Genomic DNA, 17851 nt, shown 5'->3' with positions numbered 1-17851 from the left:
CGACATTCACACGAACCATTTAACATATTACATTGCATATTGCCATTGGCAACTCCCATATAGTTACAATCACAAGATTCACAACCAATTATTTGGTGGAAACCATATGTATTTGGCATACACATATCGCACAATTCACCCATTACATTGGGTGGACAAACACATTCGCCAGTATGTGGTTCGCACATGGCTGTGCTTGGGCAATGACAAGGCTTGCAATCTGGAAAGCCAAAGAAGCCTGTGCGACAAGCGCCACACTGACGTTCAATAACATTCGGCCTACACTGGCATTGACCACCAAATGGATCGCACTCAAAGCTAGTAGAGCCAGCATAATCACAATTACATGGTAAAGCGCCACTATTATAGTCAGCAGTTAGAGAAAATACTGCTTTCTTGCAGAATTCCGAGGCGTTATGTGTAATGTAAAAGTGATCCTGTCCGCAAAGTTTAATGAATTCTTTAGTTTGATCAAATGTTTCTTCTACCAACAAATCGTCATTATATTGATCAACCGGTACGACAACCATATAATCCAACCAAACACCTTGAGGGCGATTATTCTGTAAATTTAATTTAAAAATAATTTCATTTAGTTTCATTTTTTAAAGCAAGTTCAAATAACACTCACTGTAATAGTAAACTTGAACTCGTCATCAATATCGAACCACCAGTCTTCACCATTAGGACGTATCACACCACGACATCCCGAACTTGATGGGCAATGATTGACATCGAATTTGCCATCATATTGATTTTTACCAGCTGTCAAAGTATACATGACATTATATTTGGGATGATGTGGCTGGTAGTATTTGATTAAAATCACATAACGTCCAGGATCTGATACTTTGGATCTGTTAAAATTTATATTAGAATATGTGCGGATTATATACCATATCATAGATTTACTTACTCAATTATGATAGTGGCTTCATTTTTACTATCCAAATGCACCAATTTAACTCGCTCATCGAGCACAGCATATGGTGGCTTATTTTCTGAGACTCGATCTTCATGATCTGTTTCGAATTCGATTTTTTTAGAGTCAGGAACTGTACGGAATTTAGGTGTAGCACATTGCTGATTATTTATGACACAAACTGTACTTGGTATAATATAATCGATGGACCACTGCTCTGCTGGTATGGCAGTAACTGAAATAATAGCGACGCGTCCAAAATCTTCAAAATCGGCCTAAGGTGATATATAAAAGTAAAAAAGTTTTGTTTTGTTTTACTTTAAGTATTCCAAAAAAGCAATTATCTTATTTATAACGATTTCGACTTAATACATATCCATTTTGTTTATATAATTAGTTTATAAATGTATATGTATATATGCACAATATATTAATTTATATCATTTACTTCATAATATTTAAGTTATTATGTATTTACTTACACTAACTACTACAGGTTTGCTATCATCGTCATCCAGATTAAATGTTTTTTCTCGACTGTTTTCATCAATAATCGGTGTACGACAAGAAGTTGAATACAAGCAAGGATACAATGTTGTGGTACCGTAATCCTCCTCATTTTGACCTACTCGTAGTTTTATGTAGTAGGGTTCGGCATAGTTTCGTTCACTGATATAATCGATTACGAAAATATAACGTCCACTTCGTGGCACATCGATAATATAATTAAGATCGGGTTGTGTTGCGCTAATGACAGGTATATCGCCGACATGGTTAATGATAGATAAATGTTCTGGATCATTATAATGTTGTGTTGGGTTAGTGGGCTTATTATTAGAACCAATTATGAATGGAGTTGTAGCAGGTTGGAAGCTGTAAGCAATTGATTTTGATTGAATATTATTATAATATATTAATAAAAATAAAATTTATGTGACTCACTCATCAACTGAAGCATATTTGTAATGTCTGCATAGTTCCATGTTACCCAATTCGCAAGGATTGGAGATATATCTTGTTAAAATGGAGGCCTCATAATAAGCAGCTGGCAACAGTACAAAATAATCTAACATGATGTTTTTATTGGTTTTTGTAGTAAAGGTGTATCGGCCTGGATCCAAAACAACAGCGGAAGGTTTATTACCCTTAATACCAGCAACTGTTACAAATTGTGGAGAGGTTGTTGGACGCAAGAGCACCTTAACACTGCATATAAAATTAATTCTAGAGTATTGAGTAATTTTTTAATAAATTTCACTTACTTTTGATCGACTTCCAATGGATTTTCAGATTGTATTAAAATATTAGCGGTAACATTTTCAGGATTTGGGTTAACATAACGTATAACAATACGATATACAGACGATTTAAATACATTTAAATCATTGCGAACTTCATTTTGTATATCATTGAAAACAGCATAACCTTTACTACTAAAATCTGGAAAGACATCTTCATCATACTGATAACGCACTTGTGCACCAGAGGGCTGCGAACCATCCTCGTATTCATACTGGAATTGATGCAGAGTTGGGAAGTAATGCGTCGTTAATGGCTGTGTACATGCTCGTCCCGTAACACGAGGATGACAAACACATTGACCGGTCATTTTGTCACATTCCGTTTTCCATGAGCCGCCAACATCACAATTACAATCCTTACAGCCAAATAGCGAGGCACCATCCAAATCATAAGTACCATCTCTGCACTCTTTACAAGTCCGACCCTGTGTATGCGGTTTGCAGGTACATTGTCCTGACTTCGATAGACAAGTGTCCATAGCAGCAATAGTACCATCAACCCAACAATCACACACTTCGCAACCATCAGGATTACTTATATTCAAGTTCCAATAAAGAGGTTTGCAGTCATTGCATATACGTCCAGTAACTCGTTCTTTACACTGGCACAACTCACCAATGGGCACGGAGCCACATCCCGCAAACTTATCAATAACGCCAGCCGGATCACAATTACAATCTTCACAGCTTGGGAAGTTATAATAGCCTTCTTTGCAGGAGTCACAGAGTTTACCATCAAAGTTAGGCAAACACAAGCATTGGCCATCGGCATTGCACGTAACGCCCTCCGAACCATGTACATCACAATTACAAGCTAAAATAGAGAAATTTGCATTATTTATACAACTGGCTCTGTTATGTTAGTCATTATTATTCAAGGAAATATTTATTAGAAAATATATATATTGTATTTTACTTTTCAATCATTTTTTGAAGTGTTTATTCTTACTGAGAGTCAGCTCTTATTATTAAAGCTATTAAAGTATCAGTAGTCTGTATTTCGGCTAAATTATTGCTAGAATGTACGCAAGACTTAACGTACTTAAGCCACAGGTCCAAGGTAACTGTAGTTTGGGTTCTTGGGTATTCCCACATAGTATGAAATGAGCGCGCAGATAAGCTTATTGGGCTGAGTGACTCTTCCGTGGAAACTCTTATTTCAATCTCTGCCCCTGTCCGCTACAGCCAAAGGCTGATTTTTTCTATTGAGAGAGTTCATACTTCCTCTGCACCCAGGTAAAGGACTACATGGCCAATCTTTTTTAAATGTAGAACCTCTGGCTTGGCACACAAAAGCAAATCAGAAGTATCTAGGCTCATATCTGTTTTAACAGGGCACTGGGTCATAGAATAGTAAGGGGTTAAGCTTGATCTACTATGTAGTATCTCCTGTAGCACATGTTTACCGACGCTCGAAGAAAAGACACCAGAACAGCAGTTGTATTTATGGCTTGTCCAAGACTAGGCTTACACTTTTGGACGCTCTTTCTGTAACACAATCAGATATATTTGCATTTATTAATGCTTTTGACTGGTTCTAACTTGATCATTCTTCTAACCATTATTACGAAGAATTTTGAAATGAAAATGGCTTTTTTAGCTGATTGGGGAGAATTCGTTCCACACTCCCCTTTTAACACCTAACTAACTTCAATCATTTAATATAGTTATTTTTATTTTTGGTAGAAATGATTATATAAAAAAGTTGGCATATGAAAACGTATGGCAAATATTTCCCTGACAGTTTGTATATCTCATTAATATTAAAAGAATTTTCACTCACGCAAACATTCTGGATAGCTGAAATAACCAGCACTACAAAGTGTACACTGTTTGCCAGCAAAATTGGGCAAACAATTACATTTGCCGGTGTTGTCACAAGTGATAGCCGTACTGCCAGTGGTGGAACAATTGCAAGCCTTACAATCTGGATAATTGAAATAGCCAGGTAAGCACTGATCACAGCGAGGACCACCGAAACCTTCGCGACATATACATTGACCATTTTCTTTATTACAAATTTCATCCTGGGTTCCTTGTATGTCGCAATCACAATCTGTTGAAATGCAAATTAGAAGAATCATTTAAATTGAAACTAAGAATTCATTTACTTACATTGACATTTAGGATAATTGAAATAACCGTGTTTGCACCGTTCACACTGTTCGCCACCAAAACTACTTAAACACTTGCACTGACCAGTTTCCAAGTCACAGTCGTTGCTAATTGAACCAATTTGGTTGCACTCACAAGCTATGAAAACATTAAATAAATTTAAAGTTAACTTTTAACAACTCTATTTAAGAAGAAGTACCTTTGCATTCAGGGAACGCATAGAAACCTTCAGCACACTGTTTGCAGTAATGCCCTGCGAAATTTACTTTACAAGGACATTCACCATTAACAGCTTCACAATGATGACCTTCAGTACCCAACAAGTAGCAATCACATTCGCGACAATTTGGATAGCCATAATAACCATAAGCACAGGAATCGCAATTTGGTGGTTGGAAAGCTTTACGACATTCGCAACGTCCAGTTTCTTCCTCACAATGTCCAGTGGAATAAAAGAATTCACAATTGCAAGCTACAAAAGTGATGGTTATGAAAAAATTAAATGAAGCTCCATAAGCCAAGTAACTTACGTTTGCAGACATCTGTTTCATTCCAATATTTGCCACGTGGTCTATAATATTTCGGCTTACATTTATTGCAATTGATACCTTCGGTATTATGCTGGCAGTTCAAACATTTGCCACCACCATCGTAACGTCCATGTATATCCAGTGATAATCCTTTTTTATCGATATCTTCTTCATAAACGCACTCATTTGAATGACCATGACAGTTGCAAGCTAAAACAATCAATTTAAACAAAAAAAATTAAATATTTTCTAAATATATATATAAATTATTGTAATTTTTTTAACCATGATCCTAAAAAAACAAAACGTACGTTCACATTCAAATGGACGAGCATTTGTATTTTGACGCCATTTCTTCTGCTCAAAACCAGGACAACACTCATTACATTGTATACCGCAAGTATGATGTTGACAGCGGCAAGCCAATATACGTACAGGACTTTTATGATCTTTCACGTCGCATGTATCTGCATGACCATTGCACATACAACGACCACCAATCGAAATATCTTTGATGGAATAGAAATAACGTCGGGTCACTGTAGGGTCTTGTCTCGCTACGGACATCAAATGACCTAATAAATTTTTGGTACGTAAAAGACGTATACGCACATTGGTTGCACGCGTCCATTCTTGCAGCACAGTTGAGTTAAAATAGTTCGTAGACGATGGACGTTCGTTTAAAAGCATCACAGGAATTTCACCATTTTCCAGTGGTACAATTTTCGAATATTCGGTTGTGCAGATAACATCGTCATCACGGGTAATTGGTTTGTAAGTGTCTTTACCAAAGTAAGTTTCACAATCGGCGGGTGTATCGGAGAAATGTTGCCATGGTGTCCATGTTTTACCATAATCTGTGGATTTTTCCAAAGTCCATAAACCAGGACGTGGTGAGTTACCCATACGTATAAATAAATAAGCAACATGGAATTCCTATAAAAAAAATTAGTATTTTATTTTTAGAAACTAATAAAATTTAAAAACTCAAAAATAATTGTTAACAAGTTATTCTAGTAGTTGAAGATAGTTCTTTAGAACTCTATATAAAATAATAAAGCTATTATATTAATCCCCCTAATATAATGCAATATTCTAATCACGCAAATTGGCTTAATTGGTGAACTCAATTATATTATTATGTTGAAGCTATTTGAGCCTTTTACTCTTTCTTAACTCGAGGTATTTTCAAAACTGCTCTTTACGCCTTGACTAGATTATAGTTTATCACTTCATCAGACTAAACAACAATTTACATCAGATCTGCATACCTCCCCGAGGAGCCTGTAACCTATTAAGCTTTTGTATATCAATTTTTAATCTATTTTTCGGTAAGTGGAATCTAGCAACAATCTCAGGGATAAAGAATAAAGGTTCCAATCGTTGAATAGTTAGGGTTAGAATGCTTAGAACCCATTCCAGTAATCAAACGCAAAAATGGTAGTAAATAGCTTAATATATAGATATTCAAATTTATCTAAGGTTAAGTTAGCTTAAAAGTCGTTTTAATTTCACAATTTTTCGAAATGCTGGGTAGGAGAATGGTTATGCTAGAACCAACCGGACGCATTGATAAAAGTGGGCAATACTAATGCTGAATATATCACCGAATGAGTTGAAGTGTGGAACATTCAATAGCTTAAACCTGATTCTTAAACAACTATTGTTAGTTTATAGTAATTTTTAAAAAAATTTCAGTTTCGAAATACGATCTTGCGACGTATGAAACAATTTTTCTACGATCTCCAAGCCAAAAAGTAGTGCATATTTTTAGGACACCGAAAAATTGTACAGTACAAATATATTTTATAACCGTAGAAACAAATTTGTTTAGTTTTAAATTTAGATATAAATTTTTAAATTTTAAATATAAATTTTTTAAATTTGAATATAAATTTTTAAAACATACGTTAAAAAATGTTGACTACAAATATATTCTGTAAATCGATAACTACAGTTATCCGGTAATGCAGTTAGTACACTTGACGCCAGTGGTTCATATAGAAACCTAAAATATTTTATTACTAATACTTGTATGCAATTATTGTAAGTATTTGATTTCAGTTCTGTGAAGTCATTATTATAATAACTATAATATAATATATTGTATATTAATAATTTGATATAATATACTATACTATACATTATGTAGGCTGTTCTTTTTTTTCATACTGGGATTGAATGGCATCCTTATGTTAATTTCTTTAATAAAAAGTGAATGGAAACTTAAAGAAGAGACGATATAAGTATTTAACATATCTTGAACGAATAAAAATATAAACTAAAAGACACATAGAATAAATCTATTATAAAACAACAATCCGATACAAAATTGGTCCGAATAATTATGTTAGTTATTATTGACATTCATTCAGACTGATGGACTTTGCTAAAACGATTCTTAGCGTCATCTTGATAAAAATATTAAGAACAAATATTATCAGAATTAACTATTTAATATAAATGGACCCAAATCTAAGATGATGTGTAACGAACATGATATCCTCTCTCTGTTACATATTAAAACAAATATTTGTTTGTTTTTTGTGTAATTGCAATGACAATAAATTAAACTTCGAACACTACATCTCATGCACCCAACTAATCAAATTAAAACCCCATCATATTATTTACATTTTGCAAAATATCTTTGGATATCGAAAAATTTTAACAAGATATGACTGTAATTATTTTGAAGATTTCAGTGTTTCTTATGATGGTATTGAAAGTTTTAAGCACTACAGGGATGAGTATTAAATTACAAAAAGGACTTATTGAAAAAAAACAGTATAAATTGAAAAAATTTTATGATTGTCGTTGTTTACAAGCAATTTACAAGCACTTTGCACTTTAAAAGTGGAATAAACTGTCTGGTATCAACTTACTGATTTGACCAAATCCAACAACAATTGGGTATACACACGGTTATTGAGGATAATTGCAACGCAGCTCTAATCAAGTTGTCGGCGCAATTCAAGATTACGTTTCTCTGGATTTTTAGTCACAAGAAAATATCAGAGACAAGACTGAGTAAGGCGTAGTAAAGCGCATATCCGTCAGGATAGTCCGTCAGGATAGTCCGTCAGGATACCTTCGGAACACATTCAGAGTATTTAAGTATGTTACTAATACCATCCAAATATATGTTAAAATTTTTCTGGGCAAATTAATTAAATATAATTTAGGAAAAAATAATAGCATAAAATCATCTGGACTGCTTTTGGCAGCAATTTGATCTATTCAGGGAGTATTGAATATACAAAAATAAAAGCTTATAGCAAAATTTAAAATACAACGCTGCGTTTTAGTTACAACAAAACTAATGTTATGATAGGATTATAAGATCACTTTTATAGTGATTCTGTAAACAAACTAAACTGCTGTAAACAAACTGAATGACAGATGGCGCTCAAATTTGTACCATATGTCAAGAAAGGGTGTACCAACATAACAAAAAACTTTGAAAAAGGTCTCTTACTTAAGGAGTAGTTAATAAAATCCGGATACTTTTTGAACAAAAGTTATATACTACATAAATATTTTACTTAATATAACAAACCGATATTAGAGGAAATCAACTGATCTGATTTTTTAAATATTAAATTTTAAATATTATTTATATATTTTAAATATTAAATATTAAAATCTTAAGTATTTGAGAGAGAGAGGTTTCGAAAAGTAGTGAACTACAATAACTTTAGTAGTGAAATAAGTATTAAATACATAAGTCTTAAGTATTAAAATTTGAAGAAACTGAATCGCAGTTCTTTACTCAAAATTGTCAGAAAACTATTGAAATAACATATATCATTTTGTTATTTATACATATATATTTTCATAAATAAAAAATATATAAAATCAATATCCTCGAATATCAGTTAATTGCATTTAAATAAGTACTAGTACTAAATAAGTATGGTGTAAACTCTATATACCATAGACCGGATCTAAACTATTTTGATATTAAAATAAAATGTATAAATTTATAATTATAAAGATAAAATTTATTTGAAATGTGCTCACAAAGCTATATTTAATAAATTGTGTAAATTGTATATATACATACATTGTACATACATACATATACATACATAAAAACATGTATAAATAAACTAAAAAATTATTCTTATGACATTACATTAAGAATGCAATATTTTGAATAGAAACACGCAAATATCAATTTACAAGTATTTTTGCGATAAACTATTTTCTATATATGTATATAGTATATCATTGAGTACCAAGTATCTTAACACATAAAGGCACATAAAAAAATAAAAATATAAACTGTAATTACATTTAGTAAAATTCTCAACACTCAAGTTCCGAAACTGAAACCCATTTTGATAAGCACTAAACAGCAATTTTTAGTGCATGAGCTAATCCACATGAAATTTGATGAGAAAGATCAGCACATTTTGAATATGTGTTGATGAGCGAATATTAAATGAATTGCTCAAAAATTTATATTTCACAATTAAATTTGTTAAATGAACACATCAAGACATTTCTCACATTGCCTTAATAATAAAGTGAAAAACTACATCGTTTCCTTTGGCCGCACATAAGAAAAGATGAAAGAAACTGTACTGTACAAAGAAGCAAAAATCGGCCATAGCGATAATGGCCCTCACTGTTTCCGTTCGTTCTTGATAAAAAATTATGAAAAAAATTTTTGTAATATCATATGCTTTCGTTATGAATGGTTAAATTATATTAACTACTCTAGTATTATTTAATTAATTAATAGCTTTTTAAAATAAAAAAAATTTTAGTTAAAAGGTTAATTAGAAATTGTTGTAAAAATTAGAACAGAAATACAATACTAAGCAGATATTTTGTATTATCCGCCAAAAATAATGTATAGTAAGCTTTGTGCACTCTCAAGTGTAATTTTCTGGCAACCAAATATCAAACGAACAAACATTGGTACAATACCAATCTACCTATTAATTTTAGGAAGCAGGGACTAAAATATTGATAATACTACTAAAACAAGTCCTTTATATTATAATAGACACATTTATTCCGACCAAAATACTTTAAGTATAATATTATAATAATAAATTACAATAAATATTATAATATACTTAATATTATATTACATGACTTTAGAAATATATCGAAGACAGAATTTTAACTGTCCCAACTTTCTACTGGATGTTTCCAATATTAGTTGCAGTGTTTTACAGATATCAATAACCTCATTTAAAGTTTTGCCTAGGCAAATATTGGAATTGGGACCAAACATATAATACAATTTACAATCTATTCTGAACACTATTGCTTCCACAAAGTTAATGACATTCTATTTAAATCTACATAATTTAACTATATAAAGCAAATATAACATAATAACAAATTTCACCTATCCTGTAATAATATATATAAATTGGACACTGCAGAAAGAAATAATGTTAAATGCTCAAACACTTACATACGTGGTCTTAAGACACTTAAGAGGGGTCGCGTATCTGATTATATTTAACTTGGGAAATGCCAACGCAATTCTTGTCGTTCTTAATCTAAATTGTCGCTTAGCCTCAACGTGACACCCCTGGACAATTATCTAGCACCCGCTGGCTAATGAACTATTAGTGCGAGTTGGCTTTTAATTTGGGTGTTCTGGTGTCTTTTCTACGAACATTGGTTAATATGTAGTATAGAGGATACTATGTGGTAGGCCGAGCTTGATCCCATGCTAACCTACAGTATAGACTCCTATTAAAACAGATATTAACCTAGACACTTTTGATTTGTTTCTGTGTACCAAGTCAAAGTAAAATAGACAAGTCACCCTTTACCTGACTAGTAAAAATGTATGAGCCCAGAAAACCATGGTAGGTACTATTGTAGATATACAAATATATTAAGCAATGAAATTATTGTATAACACGATATTTACTTGCCTTTGTGAATGTAATAATCTAACGACTTAGACTTACACCTACAGGAATGCAACAATTACTTCAACTGCTAATATTTAGAATTAAACAAGCAACCATATTAGTATTTTATCACTCTTCTTAAGACCTGCTTTTAAATTTTAAAAATGATTACAATTTACACAGAACTTTTTCCTTTTAAGTCTTCGAGTATATCTCACAGATCTGTTGTATATTTAAAATAATCAATGTTGAAGTATTTATTGTTAATCCTGACTAATATTGTCCTAATCAAATAATAATAAGATTATTGGTATATTAATAAGAGATACCATTCATTCCGTGTTTTCATTATGTAATTTGTATTTTATTTTTTTCTTGATTGAATAATATTAAACCATATTACTTTCCGAAATACTTCCACGACGACAACGCTTTCAATTCGGGTCACATATTTAAGAATACGTTACTATTAAGATAAGAAAACTTCGACATATATATTCTTTTACAGACAGATTCTAATGTAATATATTAATATAAATATATTTTATGTATACATATATATATACATGCATATATTCACACAAGGTGTTTCTTAACAAAAATTTAGCAGATATGTTCTTGTTCCAAGAAACAAAAAGTAAATCGTCTTTTAGAACTGATCCATTGCTCTATTAAGAGAGATATAAAGTATGAAAGAAAAATGAAGACAAATATCTCATTTGATTTTTCGCTTTCTTGAATAATATTATTTGAAAAAACACCCTGTTTAAACATATATATGTAGACATATTTGATATTAAAATATACATTTTACTTTGCACTACAGAAATATTCTTATCAAGAAGCACGCGTTTCCTCAAGCATATACTTATGCATTTATACAAATATGGATTTGTATCTATACAAAGTATATTATGTGTGAACACAAATACATAAACTTACTTTAGACTATATTTTCTTAAATTTTTTTTTCCTATTTAAAGAATCTTATCTTCTCTAGAATGTGTTTCTAAGGCTAATAAACTTTTTACAAGATGTAGGCATGTACCATCAAATTATTTCTAAAAGTATTATTTTTAACTAAAATATCAAAATATATAATTTGAAAGACCTACGATAACCTGTAACCCAAAGACTTTAAGTTTTGATCATATTTGTGGAGCATTTATTGATAGGAATATGTACATATGATGGGTTAATAACATATGTATTATATATATATTTTAAATGGTGAATAAAAATTATATACCATGAAATATAATTATTATTTTATATATATTAAAAAGTAATATGAAACCCTGCTTAAAAGCAAAAACTTGATTCGAACACCTTGCCCAAGTAAGCATTTTACTTCGAAGACTTTTACTTAAAAGTGTTGAACGTGCAAATGGGAGCAAAGTCAATGTATCTTATGTCAACCGCAGACATATGACGCGGCAAACGTTGGCAGTTCATCAATTTGAACCTTTTTTCCATTATAAACAGTTTCTTTTTAATTCCTTTTATTTTATTTTATTTCATTTTTATTTTTTTCGTTTATTTCACATTTTTCAGTTTTCAGTTTTATGTATCTTTCGGGTCTATCGTTGCATTCACATGTGTGATGTGTGTACAAAATAAATTAAGGAGAAAATTAACAACAAAAATTGTAATACAAACTAAAAAAAGGCAGATAAGATTGCTGCATTTTTTTAAGAACCGGACTAATTTTTATGATGTCGTTGGACGAGGTTGCCTGAAGTTTATGTGCATTCGTTATTCAACATACAGCATAGAATATGATGCCCCATACAAACTTATACCACATGTATCCGTATTTTAGAGATTCATTCATACAATCGAATAAAACATTTCAAACATAAACAACAGTAGAAGATATGCACACAGCATAAGAATAAATAAGATAAGATTTTGAAACCAATACACTAATAGATACTTTTTATTGTATCTTATAAATGCATTGTTTAAAAAAATTTTCAATTGTTATACAATTTTTTTCTCTTTTGCTTACCTGTCCGAAATCAATTGTCAAGTTTACTTCATTGAATTTCATACCACGAGATAATGGAGGCGATTGCCACCAGGCCTCAGTACCGTCAATAGCAAACTCTGGTGCATGATTCTTTTCGGGCACATTTGGATCACAATAATCGCAAACCTAGAAAACCAAGAGATGAATTAATAAATTTTTGGTTTTGTATATATAAAAAAACATATATTCAAGAAATATATATCAACATATATCTATACATAAAGATTTTCATGGTAACATAATTATATTAAATAATATTTATTAGATACGGCAATTGCACATAGCAAACCTATAAGGTCTATATGTTGTGCTTGGAAAGTATCTATTAAACTAATATAAATATATATAATAATATAGTAATTCACATATAATAAGGTATAAATTAAAAGTATCTGAAATATTATATATCACAACCATGAAATGTTAATAAATTATATTAACACTTTTATAACACATTAAAATTAAAATTATGAAAATTAATTTCATTTTCATTAAAATGAAAATTAATAAAATAAACATAAAATAAATATGAATAAATATATATAAATTAATATAATTAAACATAAATATTAAAAGTTTAAAAGTATATAAAAGTACATATTAAAAGTACATAAAAGTTTAATTTTATTTTACAGCCATCAAATTAATTAATACTTATAACGAAAGTACATAAGTACATATATAGATAATAATATATCCGTGTTTAGCTTATAAAAAACTTTGTATTTAAGAAACGGGTTCATAAGATAAATTCCTGCGAGCGATCTAGAATGTTTTAGTCTTATAGCCATCATGTTTACCCAAAGTAATTCATTTCGGAGATAATAAGTATTATATTATAATTATTTTTTGAGGCTGTAATTTTTTAATACTTAAAACGAAAGTATATAAGTACATATATAGATAATAATATATCCGTGCTTTACTTATAAAAAACTTTGTATTTAAAAAGCAGGTTTAAAAGAAGAATTCCTGCGAGCGATCTAGAATATTTTAGTCTTATAGCCATCATGTTTACCCAAAGTAATTTATTTGAGGGATAATAAGTATTATATTATAATTATTTTCAGAGACTGTAATTCTTCAAGAACTTTTTAATATCTTACCTACCTATAATACTTATAAAACGTTAATTATAATAGACAACTTAAAAAATAACTCGAATGAGTGTTAGAAGCATCAGCATTCCAACTCAAAATGCTGTACTAGAATCATATCGAAAGGAGCTATAATTCTTAAATCTATTTAATAATTCTTTAAGTACTGTATAATATTTAACCTATCCATTTTGTGTTTATAAAACTTTCTTTACAAGGAAGAGTTTAATAACGAGAAATATTTTAATCTTAGAATCAACAACATATCTACCCGAAATACTCTATCTGAGGAACTGTAATATTTATAGTGAAGTCTGTAGCAATAGATCTTTAAAACTACATTTCAAATAATAAATTATTTTTGTCTTACAACTAATCCATTTCGAAAAGAAAAGGGTATAATAATGTGAGAATTTTTAAGTCCTAAATAATTTTTTATATTTAATCAATCAATTAAATACAATCAATCATTAGATAAAATCTTTAGCGGTTTTTGAAAACATCTATTTGTTTAATTGTATGTATATAATTTTCGGACAGATCTTTCTTCTCCTAGAAAATTCACTACATAACTGGTCGATCAATTACTATTTACACTTTGAATTGCTTACCCATTTAACATATTCTATGGAGCTAGCTCTTAGTAACTACTATCTGCTTGCAGACCGAACAAGTGATGCTTAGGACAAAGACATTTACTCCAAGAAAATTTATTTTGTCTATATGTAATATTAAAACTATAGGTATCAGGGGATAATATACAAACAGAATCTACGCTTAATAAATTGTATTTTAATTCTAATTTAGAATCGTAAAGAACATTTGTTTACTCCTTTAATTGAATTTCTATTCAGTAATCCTATATTTGAAGATATATATTAGTTTACAATAAATTTGTTCCTAAATTAAGAAATAATTCACAAATTAGAAATATTCAGATATGTATATTTCTTTTTTTAAATGTATTAAGAAGTATTCCGTATCCCCTTTTTAATTTAACTATGACTATGGTAAAGAATATATGATAATTATATGCTTTAAATCATTTCTTATCTGTTCGAAATAAGACCAAGTCATATAAATGTTGATCTTTCAAAACATTTGTGGGAAGTGAGCCCTTAGTCAACTTAGATTGAGATAAGCAGAAAGCAATTCTATACAATGTTCGCATGTGTTTGAAATAATATTGAGTAAAATAATTTAAAATTATGTTAAAGAAAAAATTTTTAAAATTTTAGTTTATTAAAATTTATTTATTAATATTTTTTAATCAAATAAATTTTTTTTCAAATAACTATTTCTATATTTTATATAGAAGTTTTTTCGAATAGTAGTACAACTACACACAACAAAAATTTTATTTTTAGTATTTTTTTTAATTAATGAATTTTTGGCTGACCATGCGCTGTTTCAAGTCTTACCAAACTACCCATCATATATTTTAATATATTATATTAAAATATATTACAATTATCTCTAACTGTTTCTAAAATGGCAGAAAAAGGTTATGTCTAAAAGTATATATATGTATATATTTATCAAATATAAATCGATGAATATCTTATATATATAAGATATGTATTTATGAATACATGTATATTAATTGCCATTTATTGTCATTTAAAACCATTAGCAGTATCATTAGAAATCATTAGTGAGTATTCAATAAAGATCATATGATGAAATTATTTTGGTATAATAATAATTATCTCTCAAATTAGATTCATCGGGTAGTCATGTTGGTGCCTTAAGACTTAAATATTCTAGATTACTCACAGAAATTTTTTTTTGTAAATCTGGTTCTTTAAATGAAAGTTCTTCATAAGCAAAAGAGGGATATATAAGGGATGGAAAATATAATTTTATTTATTAGGAAAAAGTGTGAACTTACAATTATTAAATAAAGTTTGTATAAAAAAAAAACTTAACCACAATAACTATTTAATCATAAAAAATTTTTTAAACCGTTTTTAAAATTGGGTTAAAAATAATTAATTAATATAAATAAATTAAACAATATAAGTAAATAATTCTTGTATAATAATTATAATAAATAAAATAAAATTAATAATTTATAAATATTACAATTTAAAAAATCAAAACCAAACCGGAATTTGTGTTTATTTAAAAAAATTAATTTTTCTCAAATCTTTGATAAGATTTCGAATACAATCATTTTAAACAAATCAAATATTTGACAATTCATCCCAATTTAGTATAATTTTGATATGGGATCATGTGCTAAAATAACCTATTTTTGTATATGTATAAGCAAATAAAAAAATGATTTTTTCAAAAATAAAATATACAAAGTTCAGTTTTTTGATTTAAAAAAAAATCTAAGCCATGTGCGCTGCATATGCTACATACGAAAGGCTATAATTTTCGTTGTTTGATCAATTAAAATGTGTGCGTTCTCAGGGGCGTAGTAGATTAATAAATAAAGAAATTTTGAAAAGAGAAGGGAATTCGAAGAATTTTAAAACCAATCAATGTGATTAAATTGAAAAAAATAAATAACATTTTTTTTTATATTTAATTTGCGGTTGTTTATTAAAGACGCAACATTGCGGTTGTTCCCTGTAATCATACATGGAAGCCTAAATTAAAAAAATATTTCTTTTTAAAAAATTAAAACACAAAAAATAAATTTTTTTAGTTAATTTATTCTTGATGCATTGAGTTCTACTTTTAAAAATATTACGTCATACTATAAGTTCGTAGGATGATCTAAACATATATCACTACCTATGAATCTAGAAACTAGTAACCTTTCAAGGATATGTGTCAAAATCTTATAACAGTTTAACGCTTAGTTGACGAGTTAGTGTCGTTGTAATCGTGTTATTCTTCTCATTTTCATAACAATTAATCCTATCTAGATTAATCCAGATGTAATATTATAAAAAAAAATTTTTTTTAATCGAAAATTTATCCTAGGTATTTCGAGATCGCACGGTCTCGATAGTTATTCATCGATAGTCTTGAGAAATTGCCAATACAACAAGACTAAATTAAGAAATAAAAGGCGATCTTACACCAAGAAATTTCACTACATCACTAATCCATCAGTTACTATTTACACTCTGAATTGCCATATTCTATGAATCTAGCTCTCAGTAACTATTACCTGTTTGCAGACCAAAAAAGTAATGCTTAGGGAAAGAAATTTGCTCTAATAAAACAATAATTACCGGAACGAAAACCTATAATTCATTATACTTCGATATAAATCTCGATATATTAAAAGGACGTTGTTATAAATATATATCTTTTAGATTATTAATTGAACTTTTTATTGCTTACCCATGAAAGATATTCTATGAATCTAACTGTCAGTAACTTCTCTCTGTTTTCAGACCGCAATAATAGTATTTAAGAAGGAGATTTAGCTCCAATGACTAATGAAACGGTGAAGAACTCCTTTTAAAATAATTCATTATGCAAAAAATATATTAAAATATGAAGATGCTTTCGAAAAAAATATTAACTAGAATTAGATTTAATTTGATCGTATCATTAAGCTATATCATTAAGTATATTTTTTTAAGTTAGTGGAAAGAGTTTTTAAGATTTGCTAGAAGTAAACCTAGAATTTCAATTTTTCAATTATGAAATATAGAATAGTATATCAAATATATTTATATATGTGATTTACACGATTAGTCATCGCTTCTAATTTGACAGGCACGAGTTCTAAGCCTGGCACTTGCAGTCCAAACAAATTATATACGGACTATAAACTAATTAAATAAAAATTCGATTATTCTAAAGACCACTGATGAAGAGTACTTGGCAATACTCGAAACAGCGTTGTATGGTCAGCCAAACTTCAATAAAATTAAAATAAATTTTTGTGTTTGTCCTTTATTTCTTTCTTTGCTATTCAAAAGCCCTCTAAATTTTAATAAAGCTTCTTTGTCACCATACAAAGAAAGTCTAGCTTTACAGAAACACGAATACTTT

At 29.3% G+C, this 17851-nt stretch overlaps 2 protein-coding genes across 2 annotated transcripts in view; both read right to left on the bottom strand.

Moving 5' to 3' along the window:
• LOC119672781 (cyclin-dependent kinase 14-like) overlaps positions 1–17851 on the bottom strand; it is a gene marked incomplete in the record, with an annotated part of 829514 nt that overhangs the window by 418646 nt on the left and 393017 nt on the right.
• Positions 1–17851, bottom strand: part of LOC119678557 (laminin subunit alpha-like) — a 24760-nt gene that overhangs the window by 270 nt on the left and 6639 nt on the right. The window contains exons 2-13 of the mRNA XM_038090451.1: positions 12768–12914; positions 5180–5804; positions 4869–5078; positions 4538–4810; positions 4339–4476; positions 4007–4279; positions 2185–3037; positions 1865–2128; positions 1405–1795; positions 917–1197; positions 632–857; positions 5–563 (exon numbers count right to left, since the gene is read on the bottom strand). Coding sequence (XP_037946379.1) covers positions 5–563; positions 632–857; positions 917–1197; positions 1405–1795; positions 1865–2128; positions 2185–3037; positions 4007–4279; positions 4339–4476; positions 4538–4810; positions 4869–5078; positions 5180–5804; positions 12768–12914 — 4240 coding nt within the window. The remainder of the gene's footprint in view (positions 1–4; positions 564–631; positions 858–916; positions 1198–1404; positions 1796–1864; positions 2129–2184; positions 3038–4006; positions 4280–4338; positions 4477–4537; positions 4811–4868; positions 5079–5179; positions 5805–12767; positions 12915–17851) is intronic.

This window comes from Teleopsis dalmanni, chromosome 1 (genome assembly GCF_002237135.1).
Source record: "Teleopsis dalmanni isolate 2A chromosome 1, ASM223713v2, whole genome shotgun sequence".
In the NCBI taxonomy this organism is placed as follows: domain Eukaryota; kingdom Metazoa; phylum Arthropoda; class Insecta; order Diptera; family Diopsidae; genus Teleopsis; species Teleopsis dalmanni.
Note: the sequence above shows the minus strand (reverse complement) of the source record. Positions and strands in the feature narration are given on the sequence as shown.